This window comes from Barbatula barbatula (genome assembly GCF_947034865.1).
Source record: "Barbatula barbatula genome assembly, chromosome: 25".
Classification (NCBI taxonomy): Eukaryota; Metazoa; Chordata; class Actinopteri; order Cypriniformes; family Nemacheilidae; genus Barbatula; species Barbatula barbatula.
The window spans coordinates 12,559,973-12,587,070 of record NC_136788.1 but is presented as its reverse complement, the minus strand read 5'-3'; the positions used below and the strand labels follow the sequence as shown (position 1 = coordinate 12,587,070).

The window sequence follows — 27,098 nt, the reverse complement described above, 5'->3', positions numbered from 1 at the left end:
GAAAAAAGTAGGTTGTGAAAATTATTCATAAAAACTCTCTATAATAAAAAACGTATAATATTACACACAGTAATCTCCAGTCATTATTGAATTAATTAGTCAGTGTGAACCGAGTAAACTTTATTTTTAATGAAGCCAGTGACAGCCGCTATGGCTGATGACGGGATTTGGGTCATCGTCACTCTGATTAAGGGTTTAATTCGTGGATTACAACACGAGGACAGAGAGGAGGTGTCATGTTTACACGTGGATTTGGGAAAATCTATCATCTGTGATCATGAACGTGATTCCTCAGATCATCACGAACCTTCACAATAAGTCTGAGTGTGGCGAGATGGAGAAAAATCAACGGAAAATGAATACTGTCATCTTTGTCATTACATAAAAATGCTTTATAGTAATTGGGGTATCATATATTTACACAAATCAATGTATGCATCTATTGGCATCGCTTTGTTCACAACGCAGTGAGAGAAAGACTGATTTGTATGCAGAAGAGTCGAAGTGGTCTGTTCTGCTCACTCGTGTATATAAGACAGGGCAGGTGAGATGTAGTTCCTGATGGACTGCCCATCCAACACCCTTCCCCTCGATTGGTGTTAACAGAATAATGGAATAGTGAGGAGGAAGGTAATCATCATGCTGCCAAAATTCTGGATTTTAAGACTTCGTGAAATCAAAATGTAAATGTAATGCTTAAAATATGATTTATTCTAATAATTATGAATACACATACATTTGATTTTTTATTATACTGAACAACTTCAATAAAATTAGACGAAATAATTCAATCATCAGGGCAGAATGATGAAACAAACAGCCAGGAATTAATTTAAATATGCGCTTTCTGATTTTAGCAAACGTACACAAAACCCTAAAGCAGAAGCACAAAAGCGATGAATAATTTGTCATGGACTGAAGCACAACCCAAGTATGACCACCACAAAACTGCATTCTTCATTCACAGGCCGCAACGCAGCATCCCGCGCGCCGTTTCAATTCATCCAAATTCATGAGGCCATTTTGAGCGACGGTCTTAGAGGGAGACGGCAATAAAATCTGTCCCGTTATCATTGTTTTTATGACACAGGAGGAGAGTTTGTCACTGATGCGAAATTGAATACCATAATTCCTCAAACAGAGCTCCTGTCGCCGTGTGGGAACGACGAAGTTCATCCGCGAGCACATAATATCACGAGCAGTTGTCAGCCCTACACGGAAATTTATAACGCGAAGAGATGCATATCATTGCGTTAATATCTGCTGCTTTGCAAGCTCTCGAAACACATATTAGAAGTGAGCTATTAAAATTCATGAAGGTCCTCACTCCTCGGTGTTCCTAAACGCATGCGGTCTGGGGAGGTATTTACATTCCTGACACACATACAAAGCTAGTCTTTCATGGGGGAGATCGACAGAGAAATAGAAATCCAAGAACGAAGTGTCTTTAACGGTTAAGTGTTTGTTCCTATGCTAAAACACTCCTATTGCTGCTTAACATATAATCATTGAAAACGTTATTGTTAAATGTATGTAGTTTTAGGTAAGCCATTTCTATAATTATTCCTGTAAAAAGCCTCCATGGTCACACACATAGATGCCGCAATGGACTCTGAATCTTACGTCAACGCCATGTTAGAAAGGGAACACTGTAAAACCACTTTTTTCTAAATAAATCAACAATAAAGTTTATATCTCACTCTATTTTAATTGTTTATGGTCTATGAGGAGTGCAAAGGGTCTCTATTTACTTATTAATTCTGATATTTTTTGTCATAAGGAATTGCAAAACCTGTTCAACTGTATCGTGTTGGCATGGCAGCATTGCCCTTTCCAATATGGCGGCGCCATTTACACTTAATGTTGCCTCAATGTATATATCCGTGGTGGTTGTCAAGGTTTGACTTTTAGCATGATCCATTTAGCCCCAAGCATATTTGTCCATTGACAGCTGGTTTATATCACCTTCTGTCAAGGGACCCTGGCCAGGTAAACAACTGAACCAACTCACAGAGCATCATTGTTTAAAGGGATACTTCCCCCAAATATCTAAATTCTGTTATCGTTTACTCACCTTCAAGTTGTTCCACATCTGTATAAATGTCTTTGTTCTGATGAACACAGAGAAAGATATTTGGAGAATATTATAACCAAACAGATCTTGCCCCAATGAGTCCCATGGAAGGAAAAATAACTTAATCGTTTTTGTCATAAAAGAAGACATTGTGAAGAATGTAGCAAAGCAAAAAGTTCTGGGGCACGTTTGACTACCATTATTAGTAGTAATATAGCTTTTGTGTGAAGTATCCCTTGGAACTGTGATTTTGGGGATGGGGTTATTTGTCCAAACTCACCTATAGATGACAGTGGGTGGTATGGAACCTGTTAAATTTTATTGAAAACAAACACTCCCTTACCATTGCCATTGATCAGGCAAAAATATAGTCCGGTCCAATACTCACACGATTGGTTTAGCAGTTGTTGTTCTGTATGGCCAAGTTGTGTTGCATTTATGTGTTGCTAGTCGCACAAACATTTTATCAAATAGTTTACATCTTTAAGTTAGATGTGAGTCCTAGCATGCTTTATGGTAGGCTGTAATATACTTTAAGACCTGTAACCTTCTGTCTTTGATAAACCCACTTTGGCAACATCAATGATTGAGAACAGTAGAATTAATTGAATCAGAGATGGAGCGAGACCGAGGTCCTGAGATGACAGGAAGGGAGGGAACAAGGTTAAGGTCTAAATAAGCTTTTTACAGAGACACATGACTTGCGGTCTCTAACTCACTCGCTCGGCCACTCACTCTCTCTTTAGCCCATGGAAGCAAGTCAGTGTATCACAGCATCAGGGACAAGGTGATTGCAAGGCCACGGAGACACAAATCAATACTTCATTTGCCGGGCAAGATGCACTTTCCGTTGCCATATCAAACCCATCAGATGTAGTGGAAAAAGAGGGGGGGATCAGAATCTGTGAAAAACTTCACTTAAGACCTTTAATTTTCCCAAGAAGTGATGAATGTCGGAGAGGGCCCGAGCCCATTATAAGTCAAGACACAATTGTGAGGTCAAGCCCTGTATATGTTTTAACTCAGTTTTAACATCTCAGCGAACAATATCTCTTTGGGGAAGAACATCAGCTGTAATCCACATAAAAGATGCTTGGCTAATTGCTTGAAAGATCGAAGAAGGTCTCTAATGAGTGTCATTCTTAATGTGAGATGGTTACCCATCATGTTTTTATGTTTCCGTCTTCAGTGAATAGTCCTTTGTGTAAAGTGTCAGGTGTGTAACCTGTAAATGCAGTTTCAGACTATTACATTTTACTTGTTCCTGTGTTAACAATTAGTTAATTCATTTATTTTTCTGCAAAACATTTTGAAGGTGCTTCTTGGTTGTTAAGGTCCATTTTGAAGGATATGTCCAGTCACTAACAACGATAACAGAACATCTCTCCTCAAAAATTCTCTATGATTTGAGGTATATTTCATGTCCATAGCACAGTTTGAATTATGCACCACAAAACTCTGAAATATATAACCTAAGGTTTTGCAAACCAAGTGGGAATTATGATTGAAACTTATTGACCTCTTCACCGATCTGAGTATGTATTTGATTAACCTTTACCAAGGTTAGTTTATTGTGTTCACTGTAGTTATTCAAGCCCTCAGTATTCATGTCCTGCCCCTTGATAATACAGTACACTGTTGTTTTGGCTTATATGCTGAAATTGCACATTTAATATTGACTACACGTCATTTGCAATGTTTGACAGCTGCGCCACCCCCCTCTGTTCTTATTCATTGGAAAAGCACTGTCCCCATTACCTCATTCCAGAACCTCCTGTAATTATTGAAAAGGTCAAAGGGCATCCGGCCTTCCTTCTCCAAGGGGCTTAAACTGCATGCCAGAGTTCTAAAGGTAAAGGAAATGATAGTGTCATGGTGTCGTGTAACCTTTGACATATTGACAAATATTCATGTTCATGAAAGACGCATAAACGGGGTTAGCTGAGAGTTTCACAATCAATATTAAACTCCACAGTAGTCCTCTTCAGTCATATTTATATGGCACATTAGTTGTATTTTTAACAGTATCTGCAAACGTCTGGTTTAAATTTGAGGTCTTTAGGGAGAAATAATCAGGTCTGTTAGAATTTTTTTCTCGTGATTTTGAACCTGAGAGACAATTTCAAAAATTCACAATGCATGGTAGAAATTCTGGCTAGGTTAAATCTGTATGTTATTATACTGAACTAAATGTCACTATTTGAAAAGATGGTTCAGGGAGGTGCGGTCCCACGTCCCCCTTTACTAATTATCCCAGCCACCACTGAGTCAATTCTTTTTATAAGGGCGGGCTCCTCGCAAGCTGCTGCAATTGTCAGGACTCCACAGGGGATGGCAAATGCCCAGTGACCACTGTTGAAGACCCAAACCCTATTGCATTATGGGGAATTAGTGTGTATTGATTCATCCTCTCTAGATTATGGATTTGTGCCCTTAATTATTACTTTGGAGGTCAGTTAGTGGTCGACTTTTAAAAAAGGATTAGTACTTTGTTTCATTAGCACAAGTTTTTTGCTTTAAGTGTATTACCCTACTGTTTGAGTCATTTGGAGCAACCATGAACTGCTTCTTAAAAATCAGCATGATTACTTTCTTGAGGGGAGGAGCAAAAATGTAAGGTTTGGTGATGTCAGCCGATAAGTAAAGACATGTCAAAGGTACAATGATTTATTCAAAGACAAATATAAACATGTGTAGTTAAAGTTCTCCTCATTTCTGTTCTGGTTTTATGTTGACTGTTCTACTCATGCCTATGTGCGCATTATATTATTTATATCAAATAATACAGCCACTTTTTTGATCATTTTGATTTCTTGAGGCCCATTCAAATAGTCTACCTTTTCTATTTACATAAATCCATTAAAGCTATTTTGAGCACGACACAGAGACGCCGTCATTAGGATTATGTGATGTCTCAGATACATCTCCTGAAGGAGAATTGTCCTTACATAAGAAGATTTAATCTCATCCATCCTTTAAGAACACATTCACCACATACTTCATTCAGAAAAATGCTCCAGGATAAACATGTTTATCAAAGACCGCTATGAGACCATCCAAAATGCCCACCTACAAACATCCACAATCCCACATACACCAATACGACACGACACTGTGCCGTAAACAACATGTGCAAACAGAAGAGCAGCACGGGTGATGCTAGCCTCTGTCAGTATATAACTGGATGACAGAAGGCACGGAAGCCAGAACAGCTTGGTTGCCATGGAAGTAAAATTCCCTTTCAGCTTGCATTTGCCTGCCTCCCTCAGCCTCTGTTCTTCAAAGAATGCCTGTTCTTTCTCGCTTTCTTTCTCACTCGCATAAACCTCAATGACAACCATGTACATGCAAGGACAACATAAGGGTTTAGTACCTATGCATGTTTGCGCGTGCATGAAGAAGAGGTACGAATCAGAGTTTCATTCTGTCTCGTTGTCTCAATAGTGTTACTGCATTAATTCAGTAATTCAATATATTGTACTTATCTCGGCAATTTAGTTTTTTCATGTATGCGCTTTGGCAGACCCTTTTATCCAAACAGTGCATTAAAGCTAGACATTTTTACATAAGTATGTGTATTCCTTATTGAACCCATGACCCCTGTGCAGCTAATTATATTTTATGAATAGGTCTTTAATTAATGCATTGATGCATATGAGGCACATTTATTAGTCATACAAAATAATTTAGTGATATGTGATCATAAGTTACCTCGCTAGAGCAGTTCTCAGATGGCTCACAGGTCGGTTCTGAATGTAAATAATACTTATACATAAATAAATATATGAAGAGTTTGGTTCCAAAATGAGATGCAATTGTGCCAATTGATATCAATCACACTGCAGTTGATTTGTTTAGATTTGAGCCCTAATGACTTAAAATACTGCAAACTAACACAATGAAAACATAGTAACATAATAAAGAAACATGAGTTATCTCATTTTGGAATCAAACTCTTCATACGTCCCTTTACATGTCTAACTCTAGTACAATATCTGTACGAGACTGAAAACAAAATCACGCTATCCTTGTACATTTACACAATGTTGATTCTTTAATATTTAACCTGCAAGTGTTTCATATCAGGCAATTGTCATGTGCATAATAAAACTTTAATTCATTTTCTCTTACTTTAATAACACAGGTTATCCTTGTAAGATCAGGGGCCAGATGAGAATCAGTGTGATAGACCACAAAGCCAACCCGGCCTTCGAAGCACTTACAAAATACAAAACAGTACAAAACCAATTCAAATGCAAAAATCCTTCCTCCCTGACCTTTGTTTTTTTTGTAAAATACCTGCGGTTTAAAATTGGCAAGATCATTGGCTGTCTGCCCTGCCGCGTACGTTTTCCGGTTTAAGGTACTATCCAATGGCGGTCGGGTTTTTTCCCCCAGACGTGACAGTGGCGCTCTACCGTTGTGCTCTCTGACCCCAGTGGCAGCGAGAGCTCATTGCACTCGTATCTCTCGGGCTCCCCCTCTTCCCCCATCGACGCTGCTCTCCCTCCTACCTCCCGCCTTCTTCGTCTGTCGCATTTCACTGGGAGTGCTGGTGGAGAAAGACCCTGGGGGTCGAAGGTTCTGCCCTACCCGACACGACCTCAACCTTTCGCGGCTTCTTAAATATCCGATGACCGTCGTCTATGACAGTTCAGCGGACGACCCCCGATTTTGGGCCAGAAGAGAAGGTACATACAAGTCGCTTTTCGAGAAGAAGATCGCTAGGGGAAAAAACAGCGAGGCACAAAGCGGTAATGGGTTAGAGGTGGCTGCTTGTCATGTTCGAGGGAAATAGATCAGAACGTTTCCAGCGATACGTTGTAGCGTTTTTAGAACAGCGCGGCGGATATTTTGCAACATTTTTTTGCATCGGCGCAGTGGATACATTGTAACATTTTCCCGCGGTCAAGTTTCTTTCATGTTTCAGCCTTGCTCGGCGTCGGAATAAAGGAATTATGTGGAAAGCGGAAATATTTGATCGCATGGCTTTCATGCGCTTTAGGTCGTTCTTGCCTTGCTAAAACGAGGTCTTTCCGATTTTGCTTATTTGTGGTTTTTGAGTGAAAGTTTTTTACGTTTTACTACCAAAAGCAGCTTGTTTATAGTAACCCGACCTGGTTTTGAAAAACCGGTAGAATGAAACAAAAATACAGAGTTTTCCGTGCCAGTTTCGAAGCTTGGCTTTTGTTGACAGGTAATGAAAGAGTCAAGGGCTGCCAGCTCACCGTGTTACACGAGCTGTTGGCCACAAGCGTTATTAATGTGCCCGGTCTAAGGTCGTCTAGGGAAGGTGACCAAAGTTCAAGTTTACGGCGAAAGGTTAGCTCGCCAGAGACCGTAGAGATAGTGCAGCTGAATGAAATAAACGAAGAATTGTACGACCTGCGCAAACCATCTTGTGTATGTATTTGACTGGTAAGGTTAGGCAACAAAACGTTTTGATGCGATTATAAAATCACCACATATGCACTTTTTAAATGATAATTTAGACGTTTTCCCTGCTATTATAAGCAGATGTCTATAAAATATCTGATTTAATTGGGCATGAACATGAAGCTGTAGAAAATATGTGCTGCCTGTGGGAACAAACAAACAAGAAATAAAAATGACAACTGCTGTAGTGGAGAATGGATATTCTCATTTTTGTTCATGACTGGACAGAGGTATTTCTTTGTTTTGAAAAATAATTCAAATTTTCAGCTAAAATATAAAGACGGAACTGTTCGTGTATTTGGAAAATTATTTAATAAAAATTTTCCTCTAGCTCAATTGGTAGAGCATTGAGTTAGCAGTGCAAAGGTAATGTCATTGATTCCCAGGGAACACACAAACTCAAATTTATACATTAAATTTTAAGTCACTTTGCATTGCCAAATGCATAAATGTATTAATACTTTCTCCCTTTTTATTGTATCGTGTTTTGTTTTATAGAAACAACGTTGATGTCCTCATAGGCGGTGGTTACTCGGATCAAACCTTTGCATGTTGACTTGAGATGCTAGCTCACCGGATCAGTTCTGTTCCTCTGTGACCCGCTCATGTCCCAACCAGAGGTGCCATGGCTCGCAGAATTTCCTCTCAGGGGAAGGTCACCATCTCTGTGGATGAGTACAGCTCCAACCCGACCCAGGCCTTTACCCACTACAACATCAACCAAAGCCGTTTTCAGCCCCCACATGTTCACATGTGAGTGTGTGTGTGTGTGTGTGTACAGTCCTGCTGTAAACGAAACATTGATTTAATTGATTGATTCAGGAAAGAGGAGAATGTTGACAGAAAGGACATCTGGTCGCCTTTGTCTCATCTCACCCACCAGGTGACCAGGAACTCCTGCGGTTTCACTTCTGTTGAAATGAATTAAATTGACCGTTTTAACTTAATTTTGGAAGATTAAGCGTCTTAATTATATTTTTTCCGGCATAACAACAAGGTTTAATTATGCTTTCATGTCTGAGATAATGAGAGTTTTTTTGCCACTGCATAAATCTCATTTAAATTCTTCAAATACGGTTTTATCCTAACCATGAACTGTACATGTAGATTTTCAAATTCTTACTTGTATGTCTAAATTTGTGATTTGGTTGCACAAAAAGAAACTTTGTTGTCCCATCCATCCTAATCTTGGATCACCACGCAAATAGGCTTTTGGATTAGCAGATGCACAATGAATGAGTCATTTAAAGTGCATTGTGGGATTGAGTTTTGAATAATATTTATATCTAAATGCAGGTTAAGAACAAAGACACATCACAATGTTGTACATCATTCATACATAAAAAAAATCGTTTTGTGATTTTTATACACAAGATCCTTGGATGTTCGGACAAATACAGTGGCTTGCCCCTCTTGTTCGTGTACTTATTAACCAGAGGGAGGTCAAAGGTTAGTTGACTTGATTAGCTCTTTAACAATAGCTCTTTGACCTCCGGGTCAGGGCTTACCTCTATAGAAATCTAACTATTGACCGATGCTGATGATGGCGTAATGAGGAGCAGTGTGGATATTGGAAAACGCACCACGCTGATTAGCCAAGCCAGATTGCTGCCTCATTGGTACTGTGCAATTAAGGCACATGAAGTTAAGCAAAGAGAATCGACCGGGATGCATGTGCCATTGAATTGCTTTTAGCCTAAGTGTGGAAAAACAGCCATTTGCCATTTTACTCCATTATCTGCCTGCAGCAAAGCACTTTTTCCAACAAATGTACAGCGGAGCTTTATTTATCAGTGTGGTAACAATGCAGAGGAAACATTTGTAGGTAGACAGTGATATAATTTTGCACATAGAATGCTTGATAGAGGAGGACAGACAAGGTACATAAATAGCCTTTAACATCAGCATAAGTGTTATGAGGCTTACAGAAGCATTGATTTACTGCTTTGTTTTGTTTCTCTCGCCGGGCCATTTCCAATTTACACTGGAACTTCACTTGTAAGGCAACAGGATTGGGTTATGTTTTTTTTATGGATCTTGTAGATGCTAGAGAATATTTCCGAGCTTGTTTTTGTCAGTTGAATGTGGTTTGATTGCAGAACTGTTAGTGAACGTGTGTATAAAATATAGAAACATGGTACCCGTGTGCCGGTATTTATGCTTTAAACCATATTAGCATACACAAAAATACATTAAATGTACACGTAACTTCACAGTGTAATTTGATGAAAATTTAAAAAAAAAAAGTATTTTTATGAATCAAAGGAAGTTTTATGTTTTCGAAATGTTTAAAAAAGGTTTGTAATAAAGTAAATTCAAATATCGTTGGATAAAGAAACCTTAACATCTTTAGTTTTATTGTTTTTAAATAAAATAAACATGGTTCATTGAACGAAGCTATAGAAACGGGCATCATGTTAAAAAAAGAAAAGAAATGTGTACAAATACGTTTCTAACACAAACACTTTCTCACTATCTCCACAGGGTAGAGCCACTTCCCTACGATGCGCCAAAACCCGTGGGTCACACACGATTCGTCTGCGTCTCGGACACTCACTCGAGGACAGATAATATCCAGATGCCTTTTGGTGATGTGTTGCTTCACACAGGTGACTTCACTGAGCTCGGCCTCCCGTCTGAAGTGAAGAAGTTTAATGACTGGTTAGGTAAGTTTTTAAAAGCAGTCCTGTCACAATTGCTGACAATCACCTCGTGTTTAAGTGACTTAAACAGTCAGAATCTGTAAGAAGATTTTAAATTCCCATTAGACAATTGCAAATGACAGTTGCAAATCAGTGCATTGTGTTACTCTGAACTTGCGTGAATTATGTCAGTGGAGTATATTTTGTTAGTATGATGTCAGAACTGATTTAAACTGAATCTATAGAGCTGCTCTGAGTACATGCTGTACAATTCATCAGCATTGTTTCTGGCAAGTAGAAAGGCCTGTAGTGTTACCGGGGGGTGAAGGAGGTCAAATTGGAAATTGAAAAATGCCCAGGTGTTGCCTTTAATAGTTGCTCTTCGCTCTTGCCTTGTTGGTCTCGGCAACAATTCACTTTGATAAAATCATGAAGGTTCTTTTAGTGTTACGGGGGTCAAAAAGATTGTTTATCTAGTGAAATCAAAGTCATTCCACTGCCTACAAATAGTAGCCTTTGTGTTGGGCTGAATTATACGCTCGCCTTTGGACTGTCAAAGCCTTTATATAAACCCTCTTTATATGTTGTGATATTTTTAGATGACCTAAATGCCATACAAAATGTAAAAAATTACATAAATAGAAAAGCCACGATGTCATAATGGGTCAGAGGTTTGGTCCTACATGATTTCAAACAACATCTCATTTCAGAATTACATTTTAGACTTTTATTGACCACACGCGTTTCATTGGACACACGTGCCTGGCCTGAAGTTAACTTATGGTTTGGTCATAAATCATATTATTATTTTATTGTATTAAATTATTAAAATTGATTCTTTGGGGATGTCTACCGAAAGTTAAGTTTGGGCCACATAACGTTTGTGTAAGTTGTGGCCGCTGAACGTCTATACAGCAGAAACTTAGGGTTCCGAAATTGTGTTTCTCTCATTGTCTTTCTTCTCTCACAGGCACTCTTCCCTATGAGTACAAAGTTGTTATCGCTGGAAACCATGAACTTACGTTCGATAAAGACTTTATGTCAGAACTCATAAAGCAGGATTACTACCGTTTCCCGTCAGTGTCCAAACTGAGGCCTGAGGATTTCGACGACGTTCAGTCCGTCCTTACAAACTGTGTGTATTTACAGGACTCCGAGGTCACCATTAAAGGCTTCCGAATATATGGAACTCCTTGGTAAGTTAAAAAAAGATATAATTCTCAAGTTGTATGAAGCATTGCTGGTTTGCGTTGGTTGTGTTTATGATCCCACGCAGTGGGGAAGACAATTACAAACACTTCAAACAGACATTTGAAGCTAAGGCATGCTTTATTTATCCAAATATCGATATCAAACAGATACCATATAAAATTGCTTTTGTTTATGTATAGCCAAAGTAGAACCAGTAGCCGTGTGATGAAGTTTTGATAAAGCTCCATAAATCGCAATCAGAGTTGTATATATTGAAACCGCACGTAACATAAGTGAGGTCTTTTAGTTCAGTAACAGATGGCTAGATTGACCCACATTGTTCTTTGTCTCTGATTAATTGAAATCAAATAAGTATAATGATCATTTTTCATGGCTGGGCCGTACCGTGAGATTGACTGATGGACTTTGGCCGTGGACAGACAGACCTCTGTAGACCTGGGTTATGTTAGACACTGTTGTACTTTCTGCTCTGCAGGACATGAGACATGTTCTCACTCGTTGCAGATAATGTTACAGACACACACACATTCACTCTCTCATTCCATCCATCATTGTTTCTCTATTAGTCCGACTCGCGCGCACACACATACACACACCCGTCATCGCACATCGGCATCCTTATGTGAAGTCCTGACCGTCTGATAAGCCAACCCATTATCTCAGTTAACCCCTCACCCACTGGCCTTCCTCTCTCCCGCGGGACGCCCACAGGGCTGTGTTAGATTTCAGGTGTGGATAGATGCTTAGCAGTGTTTGGCATGGAGAGCGTTGCGGCAATATGAAACGACGGTCGACAGTTAGAATAAGTCTGTGGAGACGAAAGCGATGCGGTGTCAATGAAAGATGAGGAGGGTGGCTTAATGTGTTTGAGCAAATCTCATGAAAACACGTGAAGGTCACATTTGATTTAGTCTCCAATTAAAAGCAATAACTTTTTTTTGCATACAGAAAATTCACCTTTGTGTGTTTTAAATTCCAAAATACTTAGAGAAATTAAAATCACAATTGTCATTATATTTATCTTCATGTTATTTAAACCTGTATATGACTTTTTCATCTGTAGAACACAAATATTTTGAGAAAAAGTCCAATGCTGTTTGGTTACAAAAGTTCTTCAAAATATCCCCTTTCATGTTTTGCAGAAGAAAGTCATACAGGTTTGGAATAACATGAGGTTCAATAATTGATTAATGTTTATGAAATATGTTTGGGTTAAATATCCCTTTATTTATATAAGCAGAAATAGGATTTATTTGAAGTAACACATTATATTTATTTACATTTTGGGTTGATAAATAACCTGGTCATGTGCTTGACAAGTTGTTCTCGTGTTGAAGCAGAAATAAATCTGAAATGTATATTACAATTCACGAGTAATATATCACATTATAAACAATAACGTCAAGTGCATTTGAAGCCATTTTTAAGCATGTGTTCTGAAAAGAGCTATGTTGTGATTATTTCTTCTCACGTAAAGCAAAAAAAAGAAAAACGAACACGAAGCTACTGTATTCAATTTGTTGGCAGGTTTTCAGCCAGCCAAAATTCAATGCTAATTTTGATAAGTAGGAAAGCCAGACATGTGATGGGTGGTCTGGGTCGGGGGGAGGGAGTCTTCTTTGGTCATGGTTTTCCCAGCCTCTCCTGCAGGAAGTGTTTTTTGTTTCCGACGCATCCTTTTGCTTTTGTTGGGAGCCGGGATCAAAACGTGAGACCAGTCCCGGTGGACCCCCGCCAAGGGTATGCTCGCAGTGGGTCGCTCTGACCTTCCTGACCCGGGCCTCAGCTATCAAGGAGGTCATTTACACGGCTTTATTCATCTACCTCACAAAGAGCTCGCTCATGCCTGACTCAGACCGCGCTCCCATCTGGGCAGAGGTAGAAAATAAGCTCCACTGTGTTCCATATGTTTATTTATCGGTATTCCATTACGTCGTAGGTAGTACATTGACCTTGACTGTGAGACGCCCACGGCTTGATTCCTCTCTGGACAGATCTTCAATATGCCTTCATATGCCTAACCAGATCATCTAGTAGGAGTCGGGCCATCTTGCATTACGTATCCTGATAACACTAATCCTACTTAAGAGATACGTGCAGCATATATTCTAGCTTGCAGCTGTAATTAGTTTGATTAAGGAGCGAGCTAGTTGTGCTTAATGGCCGTTCGGCTTTTGAAAATCAAAGGCTTTTTAATCCTCTTAGAGAAGGCAGACACAAAGTCATGTGACCTGAGCTCATTTTGGGTGAGTGTTTAAAAGGCAAGGCTACAATAGATAGTGGGGGTGCGCCTCTTTCGCTGCCATAGAAACTATATCGCAGCTTTATCCCTTGTGCCAACGTTGTATGATTTATTATACGCTCGTGAATGAGAAATCCAGAAATGCTACACATCTGTGATTCAAGCACAATATACTTAATGTTGTGATTTATGAATGTTCGCCATGCTGTGATAACCCTGTGACGTTGTTGTGGTCGCATCTTTCTTTTGACTAATATAATGGACAATTACGCTGCAGTCATTGACTAACTGGCTGGTCTGATGTTCTACCAAAGGACCCTGTGTGAATTGTAATGGCAGCCTTGAAAAACCGTTAAAGCGATAGTTCATCGCCAAAAATAATTTGTCATGATTTACTCACTCGCACAAGTGCAACCAATGCAAGAAATGGGTACCACTGTTGTTCGGTTACCAATATTCTTCAGAATATCATCTTTTGTGTCATGTGGAAGAAAGTCATACAGGTTTTTGAAATTAAAGTGGGTGAGTAAATGATGAACTATCCCTTTAAAGCATGTAGACGTTGCTATCATTTGAAACAATGCATTTCTATAGATCCTTTTTTGTCGCGTGGAAACATCACTGTTTTATTTTGGTGGCTCAGTATTGATGCAAATACTATTGCTGGTATTCTTAAAAGCAATCTATAACTTTGCCTCTTTCGGCATCTTTGTTTGATACACAAAATTGCAGGTTACTTTACAATACTTTCCAAATCTAATGACGTCAAACCGACATTTCCCATGAAATCATAGAAGACGGCTCAAATTATAAATCATTATTATAAAACGCTTTATACTTACCGTTGCAAACCGGAGCAAGGTATAGAGACCGTTTCGAACACCAACTTTTTTGTACTTGCCCAATAAATGAATGTAAAAAAAAGATGCAGCTTTTTTTTTTTTAAAGATCCAGTGTATGAAATTTAGAGCATTTTAAACGCATTTAGTGGTGAGGTTGCGAATTGCAACCAATGGCTCACTCCTTCCCCTTTCAAAGCACTATGGCGACTGACACAGGACAAAGATGTCGTCAAGTTTTCGCTTCTTTGCCAAAGGAGATAACATATTTAAAAAAAAAGGTGCTTAAAAGGTTCTTCACAGCCTTGCCGGAGTAGAACCATTTAAGAACCATTCAGTCAAAGGTTCTTTGAAGTTGCACCAAAGAACGCCACAATAAACCTTTTGTTAAACAGAAAGATTCTTCAGATTTTAAAGGTTCTGCATGGAACCCAAAGGTTCTTCTACGGCATCGAAGAACCTTTTGAAACACCTTTTTTTTTTAAAGAGTGTACTGTAGAAACAACATCGCCAATTCCATGCAAGGGACCGGCGGTGTACGTACATAAAAATATCTTATTCTAAGAAAAAAAAAGTATTTTTATACCCCTGAAGACTAAAATATCATATTGGACCTTTAAAAGCTAGTATATCATAATGAAATATACATATAAACAACGACTATCCTTAAAGCTACTAAAATATAAATATCAGCACTTTTCCTAAAACAGAAAACGATGCAATCCACCTGCGCTCACAGGATGATGTAAGATTTGTCAGGCATGTTAATAACATCTTCAGCGTAATGTGTGTTAATGTGATGAACTTGAACATTACTCTGGCATCAGAAGGCTTGCTAATGAATAGTAATTGACTAGTCTAAAATGTAATTGACTGTAAAGACGTGTTGACAGGGTCTGTAACTGACCGACATGCCGGTGTGTATAGCAGTTTGGTTAAATTTAGATGCTCTTTGTCCGATACTACCCGGCTCGAAAGATAGTTTGTTTGGTATGAAAACAATTTTTCATTCTTCATTGACCTTGGAACCACTTTCTTTTGTCATGGAAAAAACCCAGAAACAGTGACTTCCATACAGTCCATAAATGTAATTACCTCCTTCGTCCGGCCTTCTCGCCTATCAACAGAGAGACCTCTGCGGAATCAACAATCGTCTTCTGCATCTGACGACAGGCTACCTGCACACGTCACTGATTGTAAGCTGACCCTTAGCTTGAAGGTGCCCTCGTTTGTCAGGGGTAATTAACAGCTGACATCTCCTCCTCTGGGCTAGCCGATGGCTGGCGGCAGTTTTGGTACCAGGCCCGGCAGATTGTGAAGGGGGGACATTCTGAGTTCAAAAAGAGAAAGTAAAGTTGACCAACTGGAAAGAGGTCAGGGATATTTAGAAAGTAGGGTGCGCAAAAATACGATGGCTGGGGTGTTGTTGACCATGTGGAGATTTCTTGTTTTGTATTTCTTTAAAACGCTTTAAGAGTGGAGCAGTAGACTTGTTTGTTTTTATCGTCTCCCGGTGGGATTTAATGAGGCTATTTTCAGTGTGCTTTGAAGGCGGTGTTCAGACATAACACATTTTGTCCAGTCCATTGTCCATTCACATCAAAAATGACTGTAAAGATAACTATAACTGTAACTATTAGCATTAGCACCAGATGTACGATTACGTTATGTTTATTCCAAGCTCGTATGCTGCAGTTTCACATTTTAAGAGCGTGAGCCGTTGAAATTTGAATGGATTTTGATTGGTTGTCAAAGTGGTATTGTTCATTAGTTGGAAAAAATTTGTCTGAAAATGATCCCAATAATGTCGTTTGTCTGTATCGTAATTTAGAACAATTAGAAAGATAGATTTAGATTGATACATTTATAACGATTTTAAAAAAACTGGTGTGAACTAGACTTTTAAAAAAATAGGGTTATTATGATATTTTCTGCAATATTGTTACCAGGGCAACGCAAAACACTATGAATAATTACATATTTCAGAGAAATGTAAATATGTTAATGGAACACTGTAGCATATAGAATACTACATCTCATTAATTACAAGCTAATCATTTTAATTATTTGTGAAATTATTTTGATCTAGTTTTTTAAATGCTCAATATATTAGTGTTAAAAAAGCACATTTAGAATAACAATAAAGATACTTCAATTATATAGCATACAGCAATAAATGTCTTGCAATAACTGAGATATGGAAATTTGAAACGGGCACATGCTTAGTGTAAGAGGACTGTTATGCCCCAAAATAAAAATGTTGTCATCATTTACTCACCCTCGGTTTGTTTCAAATATTACAGTTCTTTTTTCTGATGAACAGAGAGAAAGATATTTGGAAGAATGCTTGTAACCAAACAGTTCTTGGCCACCATTGACTACCATAGTAGGACAAATTACAATAAAAGTGCCCCAGAACTGTTTGCTTTCATATATTCATCAAAAAAATTTTAAAGCAATTTTTTCAACTGTTAGGGGTAGTTAACGGTGTCCAAAAACTGTTTGGTTACAAGCATTCTTCCAAACATCTTTCTCGGTGTTCATCAGAACAAAGACATTTATTTTGGAAACAGATTTGGAGCAACTTGAGGGTTAGTAAATGACAGAAGTTTAATTTTTTTTTTGGTGAACTGTTCCTTTGAATCTACGAGGTTGCGTGGGGCTACTTTTTTATAAGCTGTTTGTACAACACCAGGTGTTTTTGTTGAAAACCGCAACCTAATAAGCTTTAGTGCTGAATGACAAATGTAATGCCCTGTTAAGGCAAAATTCAGTTATGGAAGCCACAGTAAACGTGAGTCCTGTTAAAGGATACTGCATTCTGAAAAAGGGAACTGCATTGAATTGTCATAGGGAGTCTGAAACTACATGCTGTACTATGAAGATCCATCACTTTCTTTAATTGGGAAGATAGGTCGATATAGTTCTCATTGTTTGTTTTTCGCAGCACGAGCTGATTGGAGCCTTGGCAAAACCAGTCCCAAAGTCCTCTCATTTCTCCCCCTTATTCTGTTTTCTCTTTATGCCTCGCATCTATCTCTCTCCCCCGACCTCGGCAACCTTATCCTTTCAGAATCACAGCACTCTGTCTCTGATCCCAGTCTCTTTCAGGGGCAGATAAATATTTCAGCAATCCTTTTTGAATGTGAGGTGTCTGAAGGGCTGGCAGTGCTGAGCATTAGATTGGCACACTGATTCTTAAGTAAGCACAGAGACTGTGTGTTTTGGGGGTGGGGGGTGTTTCAGTCGCGGCACAGGCGTCTGCTCCTGTGTGCCACTGTGTGTGTCTGTGTGTTGTGTCCAGGTCACAGAGAGTTCATCAAAACAAAGTGCTTACGCAGCCATAACAGACACAGCCAAAGCAGACACAAATAAACACTTGTGTCTCCATAAAGAGCACAGTTTCTGAGAAGGGTTTTTTGTTCTTTAAAGCTTTTTCATATCTTTCTCAACTAATATACAGAATATAAGCTAGGTTTTCATTTCTTCAGTTATGTTCTCTTATTTGTATGTTATATTTATGTAATTAAACATCAATGTCTTTGCACAAACCACCCAAAACTTGATACGCTTTTTGTTACTTTTATCCAGCTGAAATTAAAACTGGTACAAAACTGTACTCTCATTGCAGACTTGAAGAACCCATTGTCTCTAGGCCAGTGTTTCTCAAAGTGTGGGGCAGGCCCCACTGGTGGGGAATAGAGAGATGACAAGTGGGGCGCGACAAATGGGTGGACATTTTGAAATTTTTTTGACAAATCTCTATTAATTACTTTATTATTGACCATTCCCATCAAAACAAAACAATGACATTTAAAGGTAAGCCTTACATTTATCTGCACCAGCAGATAAAACCAAGACAGACAGTGGACCTAAAGTTTATAACCCTTTTTTTGCTATCGGGGACAGGTGGGGCTCGGACCCCTTCCCTCCCTCCAAAGTGGGGAATGGCAGAAAAAGTTTGAGAAACACTGCTCTAGGCACACATTATATAGGTATAAGAATATTTTGTAAAGAAATGAGCCTGGGCTTATTTGACTTGGGGCTATGTGCGCAGGCCTCTGGGATCCACAGACATCTTTTGGCACCAGAATATCAAAGAGGACATGCGGATATAGACTATTTTGACTGACAGTGTATAGTATGGAAGCCCTGTGTGAGGCCCCAGGCATATCTAGGACCCAGAATATCACAGAGACATGGGAAATTGTGGAAAAATTGTCAGGCAAACTCCATGGTTATGATGAAGTTTTGCACAGGCAAAATGAGGTTAGTAGGGGTATGATACACACGATACTCAGCTCAAGATGCATACAATACACAGTACCGGGTTTACAACACGATACTATCACGATATTTGGGGGAAAGGCGATGTTTCAATTTTAAGTAACATTTTGGTTGTATGTACAGTACACCTTGTTATAGAATTGTCAATATTCAAGGTTTAATTGAACCTTGTTCTGTATATAAAAAAGAAGAAACTAAATATAAAAAAGCCAAAACATACATTTTGACGTAGGTCACGTCTTGGCATATTGTACAAAGTCTTATCTATTTAATACATATCGTACATCAGGTTTTTGTAGGGATGGCCGGTTATAATATGTGGCAATTCTAGCCGGTTGAGATGTTATTTGAATCGCAATACATGTTTTCAACAGCAGGGGCCACTGTGTTTACTACAAGCTAGGAAAACATGGCTATGCTGATATTTCTTAAATGTAAAACAATCGTGTGATTTTACTTCTGAGTCGGAACTACGCTTTAGTCTACACAGAGACACGTACCCTATACCGTACCCTACATCGTAGCCAATACCACGAGGATTGCTAACGCTGTGATTGGTCTCCCTTCAGGTAAAAGGTTTTGTCAGGTTTACTCATACGCATTTCCGAATGAATTATCTAAATAAATGCCGTGTTTTTTTGTTTTAACAAGTCAAGCTGCAAAAGTGAAAGTTTTCTTGTCGCTATCACTGCTAAATGCTTCTCAAATACAGTACACAACGAACTGCTTATTCTTCGGTTCTTGTCATGGTTACGCAAGCAACACGCCCGTCGATGTGGACAGCGGTATAAAAGAAAACCGCCACGTTGCCTACTGTGTAGGTCTGACGCACAAGTAAAAATTCTCCTTTAGTCTGTTTACTTTAAAGATCATTTTGTATTCATTTTCTATTTTCTTTGGAATTTGTTTTAAATTTGCCGTTTAGTTTTGTTATTTGACAACATTTCTTTTTATTTTACAAAGAAATGCGCAGCATTTGAGAAATAATAAAAGGGCAGTTGTTCGTTTCTAATGTCTCGAATCATTTTGTAAAAATAAACCGCGAACGAATCGTATTGTGAGATCAGTATCGCAAATCCTATCGCAAGCCGAGTGAATCGTTACATCCCTAGTTTTTTGTATCAGGTTTAACTTTAGTTGTTGCACCTCAAGTAGCTATAATAATAAATTACAAATCGCTGCTGTCTTTCTGAAAGCTTGTATCTCCATATTTGGTGATTCTTATTTTTATAAATCATTATTATTAGTCACAGTTTATGTTTGTCACTGGGTTTTGCAAGTATCCAACCAATAAATCATTTAAAAACACTGTTTTTACATTACCTGAAAAACAGCAAATCTGGACATGAGAGGTTTTGGAAGGACAGCGACTATATCATCTATTTCATATCTTTCGCCCATTGGCTAGGTTGCTCCTTAGATGTCAGCATTTGTCATTGAAAAACATCATTCTCTGTTCTGCTCATGTAGGTCATAACTTTGTTGCCTTCGCAATCTTACACGTCTTTGTCACCAACTTCATTTCTGAGCTTCGGCGAAATTGTCTTCTCCTTGACTAGGATAAAATAGAGTTATGCTTTTCTGCTCACAGAGAGACCATTCGGGAGCTCATTTGTACTGCCTCCCCGTATTTGTTTTTCAATCTGTGATCCCCCATTTGTTTTTATGTGTGTCAGGATGTAATGACAGTCCGTTGACGACTGGTTCGATGCGAGGACGGAAGCCCGACACAGACTCTGACGTTTATATGCGAGTTAAAGCAGACGCACCAAGCGCACTCGCAGGAAAGCTAACAGGGCTTGAGAGATTGTACCCAAGAGTATCGGCCCAGTGCACATGCTCGAAAGCAGCCACTCGCCTTTATTTGCCTTTCCATCAATCACTTGCAGACAAGCCTGGCTAGCAAACACACACACACTTACGCCGAGACCACGACAGCCATTTCCTCTATTCAGGCTGTATTTTATCCACTATCAGCTCCGGTCTCTCGGCTCAATCTATGTAGAAGCATTAATGGGTTGACAAATAGTAGATAATGTCTATGGAAGTCTGTGAGACAGCCTGTCAGGCCACGATGATGGACATTTAGTGTCCCCTACATAAACGACTATTTAGTTTGGTTAATGAGGGAGCGTTGCTTTGGCAACAGTTTCCTTTTAAATATTTCCTTTCAGCTTTGTAAGGAAAGTTTGTATTTATTATTAAGTGATAAACATGTTAATCTCGATTAGCACCAAAACAAGCGGTTTGCTTTTCAAACTGAAATTTTGTCTGTAAAGTGCATAAATGACAATGTTTAACTGCTTATTTTTTAAGCACAAGTCTCATTCAGCCACGACAAGATGGTTTTTGACTAAATTTGTATTTCTGTGGCCTTGAGCCGGGCAGCCAAGCTCACAGTTTCATCATTGGTAAAAAATATTAAAAGAAAAAAAATGCATGCATACAAAATGTTCCTGCTGTCATGCGGTATTTCCGCTTTGAGGAGAGGATGCACAAAGAATTTAGCTTAAGTGGAAACTTCAGTGTCGCGCCTTAGCTCAGCCTTGATGTTTGTGGAACTTTGCCGTTTTGTTATTTGAAGGACTCCGTTCCTTTGCACCAGGGTTTAATTGGGTCTCCGAGTTTAATTGGAAGCTATTTTAAAGCGACAAACCAAGAGCTTTTCCATTTTTCTCACTAAAAGCTTTTTCGTTCTCTCCGTAATTGGTTTTCAATGCTCTGCTCCAGGGCTCTTATGGACTGTATTGTTATTCTGAGGGAGTACAACTCCGTGGGCTCCGGTCTCTGTGCTCTTCTCATCTGTTTCAACATAATTCAGCAAAGAAAAAGATTCGGTCCTCGGGTCTCTGGGAATATGCTGTGAAAATCTTATTTCCCTCCGGTCCTAACCTCCTCTTAGAGGCTGTGACTTTGTCAAGTGCTCATTGTAAAATGACCTGTGGACAACTGGCCATATGTTCTCATACTGTATTCATGCCTGTGTCGAACTACTTAAGACTCATTAATTCTATTAGCCGCTTTTATTTATCTACTTAGTATTTATAACCTCCTTCCCAGTGCTTGTTTTGATATTCATCCGTAAGCCAGTTTAAAGGGCAAATAACTACATTAACATTTTAATGGGGTTAAAAGATATATTCAAATTATATGTGCATATTACAATGGTGTGGTTTTAATACTTTCACATTTGTTTAAAGTCAAAAGTGGGGTTGACTGGTGAGCTATAAATTCAAATATGAGTATTTTTATATAATGGATAGGTTTAACATTATTTTATGTATATTTCAATATGATTTTAATTGAAGTTACAAACTTAAATGACTTTTTAAATATTGTATATCTATTGCACGTCACATTATTAAAGTGATGGTTCACCCCAAATGAAAATACCTCTATGATCGCGGTATAAATTTGACTTGCATTTGTATTGTGTCTATACAATAGAAGTTAACGGGAACCGTCGTTGTTCAGTTACCAACATTCTTTGAAATATCTTGTTTTGTTCTGCATAAAAAAGTCATACGGGTTTAAAATGACAAGAGGGTGGGTAAATGATACATTTTTGGGTGAGCCATGCTTTAAAAATGTTTTTTATTTTGCATATCACGTTATAACATTTTTCTTCAATATCGTGCAGCCCTACTTTCTTAAGAAATACTTACAAGTACACTGATAAATGACTGTGGATATTGTGAACATTAGTATGCGGTGGCCAGCCAATTATAACAGGTCGTTTACATAATCAGGTCTTAAAGGTACAGTAGCACAAAGATTAATTCTTTGGGTCAAAGAAAAAGGAAAATTTACACCAGCCTTTTGCACAAGCATCCTTAATTCACAATTTTAGCGCTCCTGTGGGAAAATGTTAATGTTATAAGGCTAGAATTAAAGCTTCTTCTAAATCTTTGTTTGTTTTTCTTGTTCATTTTCACATCGCCAATAAGAAATCATGTGCTCTGTTGCCATTTGGTAAGCACCGGTGAGCGGTTGCAGATGCAGTGCCGGAGACTGTGCTCTCCACAGAGCTCTCCAGTTCTCATTTGTCTGCACTGTCTCCATCTATCACCCTGCCCTGCTTATCAGCAAGGGGTCAGTTCCTGCCTCCTCTACCAAGGCCTACATTTAGCCCTGGCCTTGCGCAGCCTTGTCTAGCCGGGGCCAGACACTTGGCCCTTATCAGACGGGGTCTGAGAGTGGTAAATAAAGGTCTGGCCTGGGTTACCGTGGCCTGTCAGCAGACCTGTCCCAGAAGGGAAATAAAACTCTTATTAACATGCTTCTGCTCATTGGTGTTGACAGCTTGATCAATCTGCCTCCTCTACAGATGACCTCTGCTCCGCTGTAAACCGCCAAACGCCCTGACAGAGACTGAAATGAATAGCCCGGGTTGTGCCGGGGCCTCATCTGATACTTCTATACTCCGAGGCATTTTGGGATTTTCTTTGTTTGTTTAAAAAAAGGAAGAAAGCGATCTGGATATTGTCAACCTTTGCTTGGGAGAACGTCGCGCGGGCGTGCGTTGCGAGTATTTTGACGTTTATGAAGTGCACTAAACGCTTTTTGTGTTCCCCCAGGACCCCGTGGTTTAATGGATGGGGCTTTAACTTACCTCGTGGCCAGTCCCTACTCGATAAGTGGAACCAGATCCCTGAAGATATAGATATTCTTATGACACACGGGCCTCCTCTGGGTAAGCGTGGAAATGGTAACGTAACTGTAGATGCTTGTGTGGGGCAGATGGTGTCTCCGGATGGATTGCTGTGTTTTAAAGTTGTCATAAATGCGATGATGACTAAAGATGCGATGTTGGACTTGGCACAGGGTTCAGAGATTGGGTTCCAAAAGAGCTCCAGAGAGTCGGATGCGTGGAGCTTCTCAACACTGTACAGAAGAGGGTGCGACCCAAACTTCACGCGTATGGAGGAATCCATGAAGGTGAGATTTAGTCTAAAAACAAAAGATGGATAATGCAAATATTTCCTTGTTTTTAATCCTATTCTCTCTCTCCCCCCTCTCTCTCTCTCTCTTTCTCTCTCTCTCTCTCTCTCTCTCAGGGTATGGCATAATGACAGATGGCTACACAACATTTATCAACTCCTCCACATGTACAGTCAGTTTCCAGCCCACCAATCCACCAATCATATTTGATCTGCCCAACCCAGGAAACTCCTGAGACTCAAAAGCCGCCCCCTTTTTTCTACATGACAGCTTCATTAAAATGAATGGTCTTTTTGTACTGCTTGTATTTAAAAATGCATGGAAATCGAATATTTTTTACAGTCGGAATGAAGCCCATGGCATTCGAATGTCTATCGGTGGGCGAAGAACTTGTGACTTCTTTGTAATTCGTTTGCATCCGTTGCCTTCTGTAATTGCTTTATTTTGGTCAGGATTATAAAAGTGCATTTATAAAGGTACTCGAAGTGTGAGCAATACCTGACCATGGTTATGGTTTAATATTAATTGTGCTTTGTAAATTTATTATAACGTTATTTAAGGTCATGGACTCAATACCTTGTGTGGTGTTTTGGATTTATCGGGGCAAGTTCATACTTCATTTTCAATCCTAAAGGTCTGATATTTATTATCAATCAGACTTTATTTTTAATTCGCTTTAACTTAATCTTACATGCCATCAAACACCATAGCATATGCATTTGTGCTCTCAGCATATAACAGAGAGGTAGAGTGTATGTAAAAAATATGGAAGCCATTGTGACTTTTTAAATGAGGTCGTTGTGAATGGACATTTTACATTATCGCTGTTTGTGTTCTCGAGGCTAAATTTGCAGTCTTGATCATATTAAAAGAGGATAAGTTGTCTCAATGTGACAGGCTGACAGGTCTTATCCCTGAATATATATGTGAAAATATTTAAACAGTTTCTAAATTCTGTAAATCTGGTTAGTTCTGTAAAGAACCAAATAATGCTTATCCTGGGTTTGCTATACCTGTATTATTCCATTGGCTTCGAAGCTGAAAATGAAATAACACTCCAAGCCAATGGTTTTCTTTTTCTTCATGTAACTGCCATTTTTACTTGTATTGTGTTACTGTGCGTGTTGTTATTGCACTGTGTGGATATGCATAGTTGGCTCAAAAAAAAAACATGTAATTTCTGCTTTGTACATGCTTTCTTTATGTTTTGTGACTTTTTTATCCATCGTGACATTTAGCCAAGTTTATATGCAAATAAAATGCAAGATTTTTATCCGCTGTCATTTCGTCTTTTCCAAATACAATACCAGTAAATTGAACAAGCTCAAATAAATGCATCTTTATCATAATTTTAAGGGTAGCCTATAGTTCACCCAAAGAAATAAAACATGTATTCACCCTCATGTCAGCCCAAACCAGTATGACTTTCGTTCCTATGCAGAACACACTACAGACATCCACTGGGTGATTTCTCAAAATATCTTCCTTTGTGTCTCGCAAAAGAAAGACTCGAATACTAGTTTCGAAGGTGAGTAACATGAGTGTGAATAAATAATGACAGAATTTTTAGGTGAACTACCCCTTTTAAAAATCAGACATTCTAATATTTTAAATGCATAAAATGATAAGGCTACGCATGAAAACAGGAATGTGAAGAAATAGTTATAACAAAGAATGAACAGATTTGCCCAAACTGTAGCGTAAAGCATGTTTATAGCATAACATGTCACGTGTTCAGTGTAAGCCTTTCAAATCCACTTCAATTAGAAGCTAAACAAAACCACTCGACTGATCATTAAAAAGCTTAATTCCGTTCCAACGCTGCCAACAAAAGACATTCTTGTGCATTTTGTTACTTCTGAGTTCAGCAACGGCCTTGATTGATTAATGTCTCCCATTAATTACCCCACATCTGTCAGAGCTGAAAATAAATAGATAGCTTTGACAGAGATGGCCCTAACCTCATGTTATCCTGTCGGATGCTATCGATCGTGGAAATTTGTCATCACAGCCTTGGCGTACTTGTCTCTAATGGATGTCACAGGCTTCATAGAGCGTTTGTTCACTCTGACCCCACAAAGATGTTCAATCAGTCAACATCCTACAGTGTCGACCAACTCTAAACGGTAAGAAAATGCAGAATGGTGTCATGTCAGCTTTTAAAGGTTGAGCTGAATACATAAGATCCGATGCAGCGCTTGGTTTCACATACCCTTCCCTGCAGCGAAACATCCATATCTTCTTGTAAGTGTCCAGGAATTTCTTGTGCTTTGGAGTGCTTCTCTTTGAGACCTTCCATTATATGCACATGGCCTGATGTCTTTTCTATATTGTTCACAATTGGACGTTGCTTGGCATCGTGCAGCAATGCAGTAAAAGGAGGAACGTTCCCTTTAGAAGTATTTCTAGAAATAGAGAGAGAGAGACATTTCAATATATAATGAGGTTTAGAGTATAAAATATTCTTTTGTCATATTGATGAGTCAGAAATGAGCTTTTGACATTTGCAATTGTTAACCTGATTGTTAACCTACATTCGGATTGAAGCGCTTTATATCCCAGGGTTAAAGTTCAGTTCATAAATGACAAATGTAAATTGTACTTAATCCAGGGTTAAAAGTGGCCATTGTTAAGTCAAAGTCATCATTTATTTTAATGTACTTGTATTAAACCGATTTTAATGGTCCGCGTTGGAATAGATTCATTTCTTGTGAAACCCCGAGGTACGCTGGTCTGTTTTCTTGTGTCTTTTCATTTCTTTCCCTGAGCAGGTCTACAAATCATTTTGACGTTGACACTTAATGCTATGAGGCCGAAGCATTGTGCCCTGTCAACACAGAGCCAGAGAGAAAAACAGCCCCACCGAGGAGTACATTAGGTTTTCCACCTGACAAATTCCATATATTCAGCTGAGTGTAATAAATCAATGAGGGAGTAAACAAAATGAATAAATCATACGGAAATCTCTGTATACTTTGGACTACTTGTGTGGAATTATTAACAGTAGCTGAATTACAGGAGCCCTACGGCAATATAGCGCGTGAGATCTGTGCTTCAAAAAAAGAAAATCAGTTTCGGGACATCTTCTTTTCTTTCTTAATCCTAATAAGAATCCTAATCTAATCTTTATCCTGATCAAAATCCTAATCCTATCCATCTCTAAGGGCAGAAACCAATTACTGTTGCATAATTCATCACACATGCTTTACGGTTTATTAACATACAGTATTTTCTGATGTATACGTATATGGTAATCAGATACAATCTAAAGAGCAATTCAGTATATAAATATAGTAAACAATATGCTAAATAAGCACGTAAAGTCAATCAATCATCTCGTCACAGCTATACGCAAATTAAATCACGTGAACCGTTTATATCTACATCTGGATGGTCAAAGGATAGAATTGAAATATAAAAAAATA

General features: G+C 38.7%; 1 protein-coding gene across 1 annotated transcript; it reads left to right on the top strand.

Annotated features, from left to right (window-relative positions):
* The first annotated feature begins 6,392 nt into the window (after nt 1–6,392).
* On the top strand, nt 6,393–24,946 carry mpped2 (metallophosphoesterase domain containing 2b). The gene is made up of 7 exons (XM_079450174.1): nt 6,393–6,765; nt 8,009–8,263; nt 9,995–10,176; nt 11,123–11,348; nt 23,310–23,425; nt 23,557–23,670; nt 23,790–24,946. The coding sequence occupies exons 2-7, from the start codon at nt 8,136–8,138 to the stop codon at nt 23,906–23,908; spliced, it is 885 nt and encodes a 294-aa protein (XP_079306300.1). The 5' UTR covers nt 6,393–6,765; nt 8,009–8,135; the 3' UTR covers nt 23,909–24,946.
* Nucleotides 24,947–27,098: the final 2,152 nt, after the last annotated feature.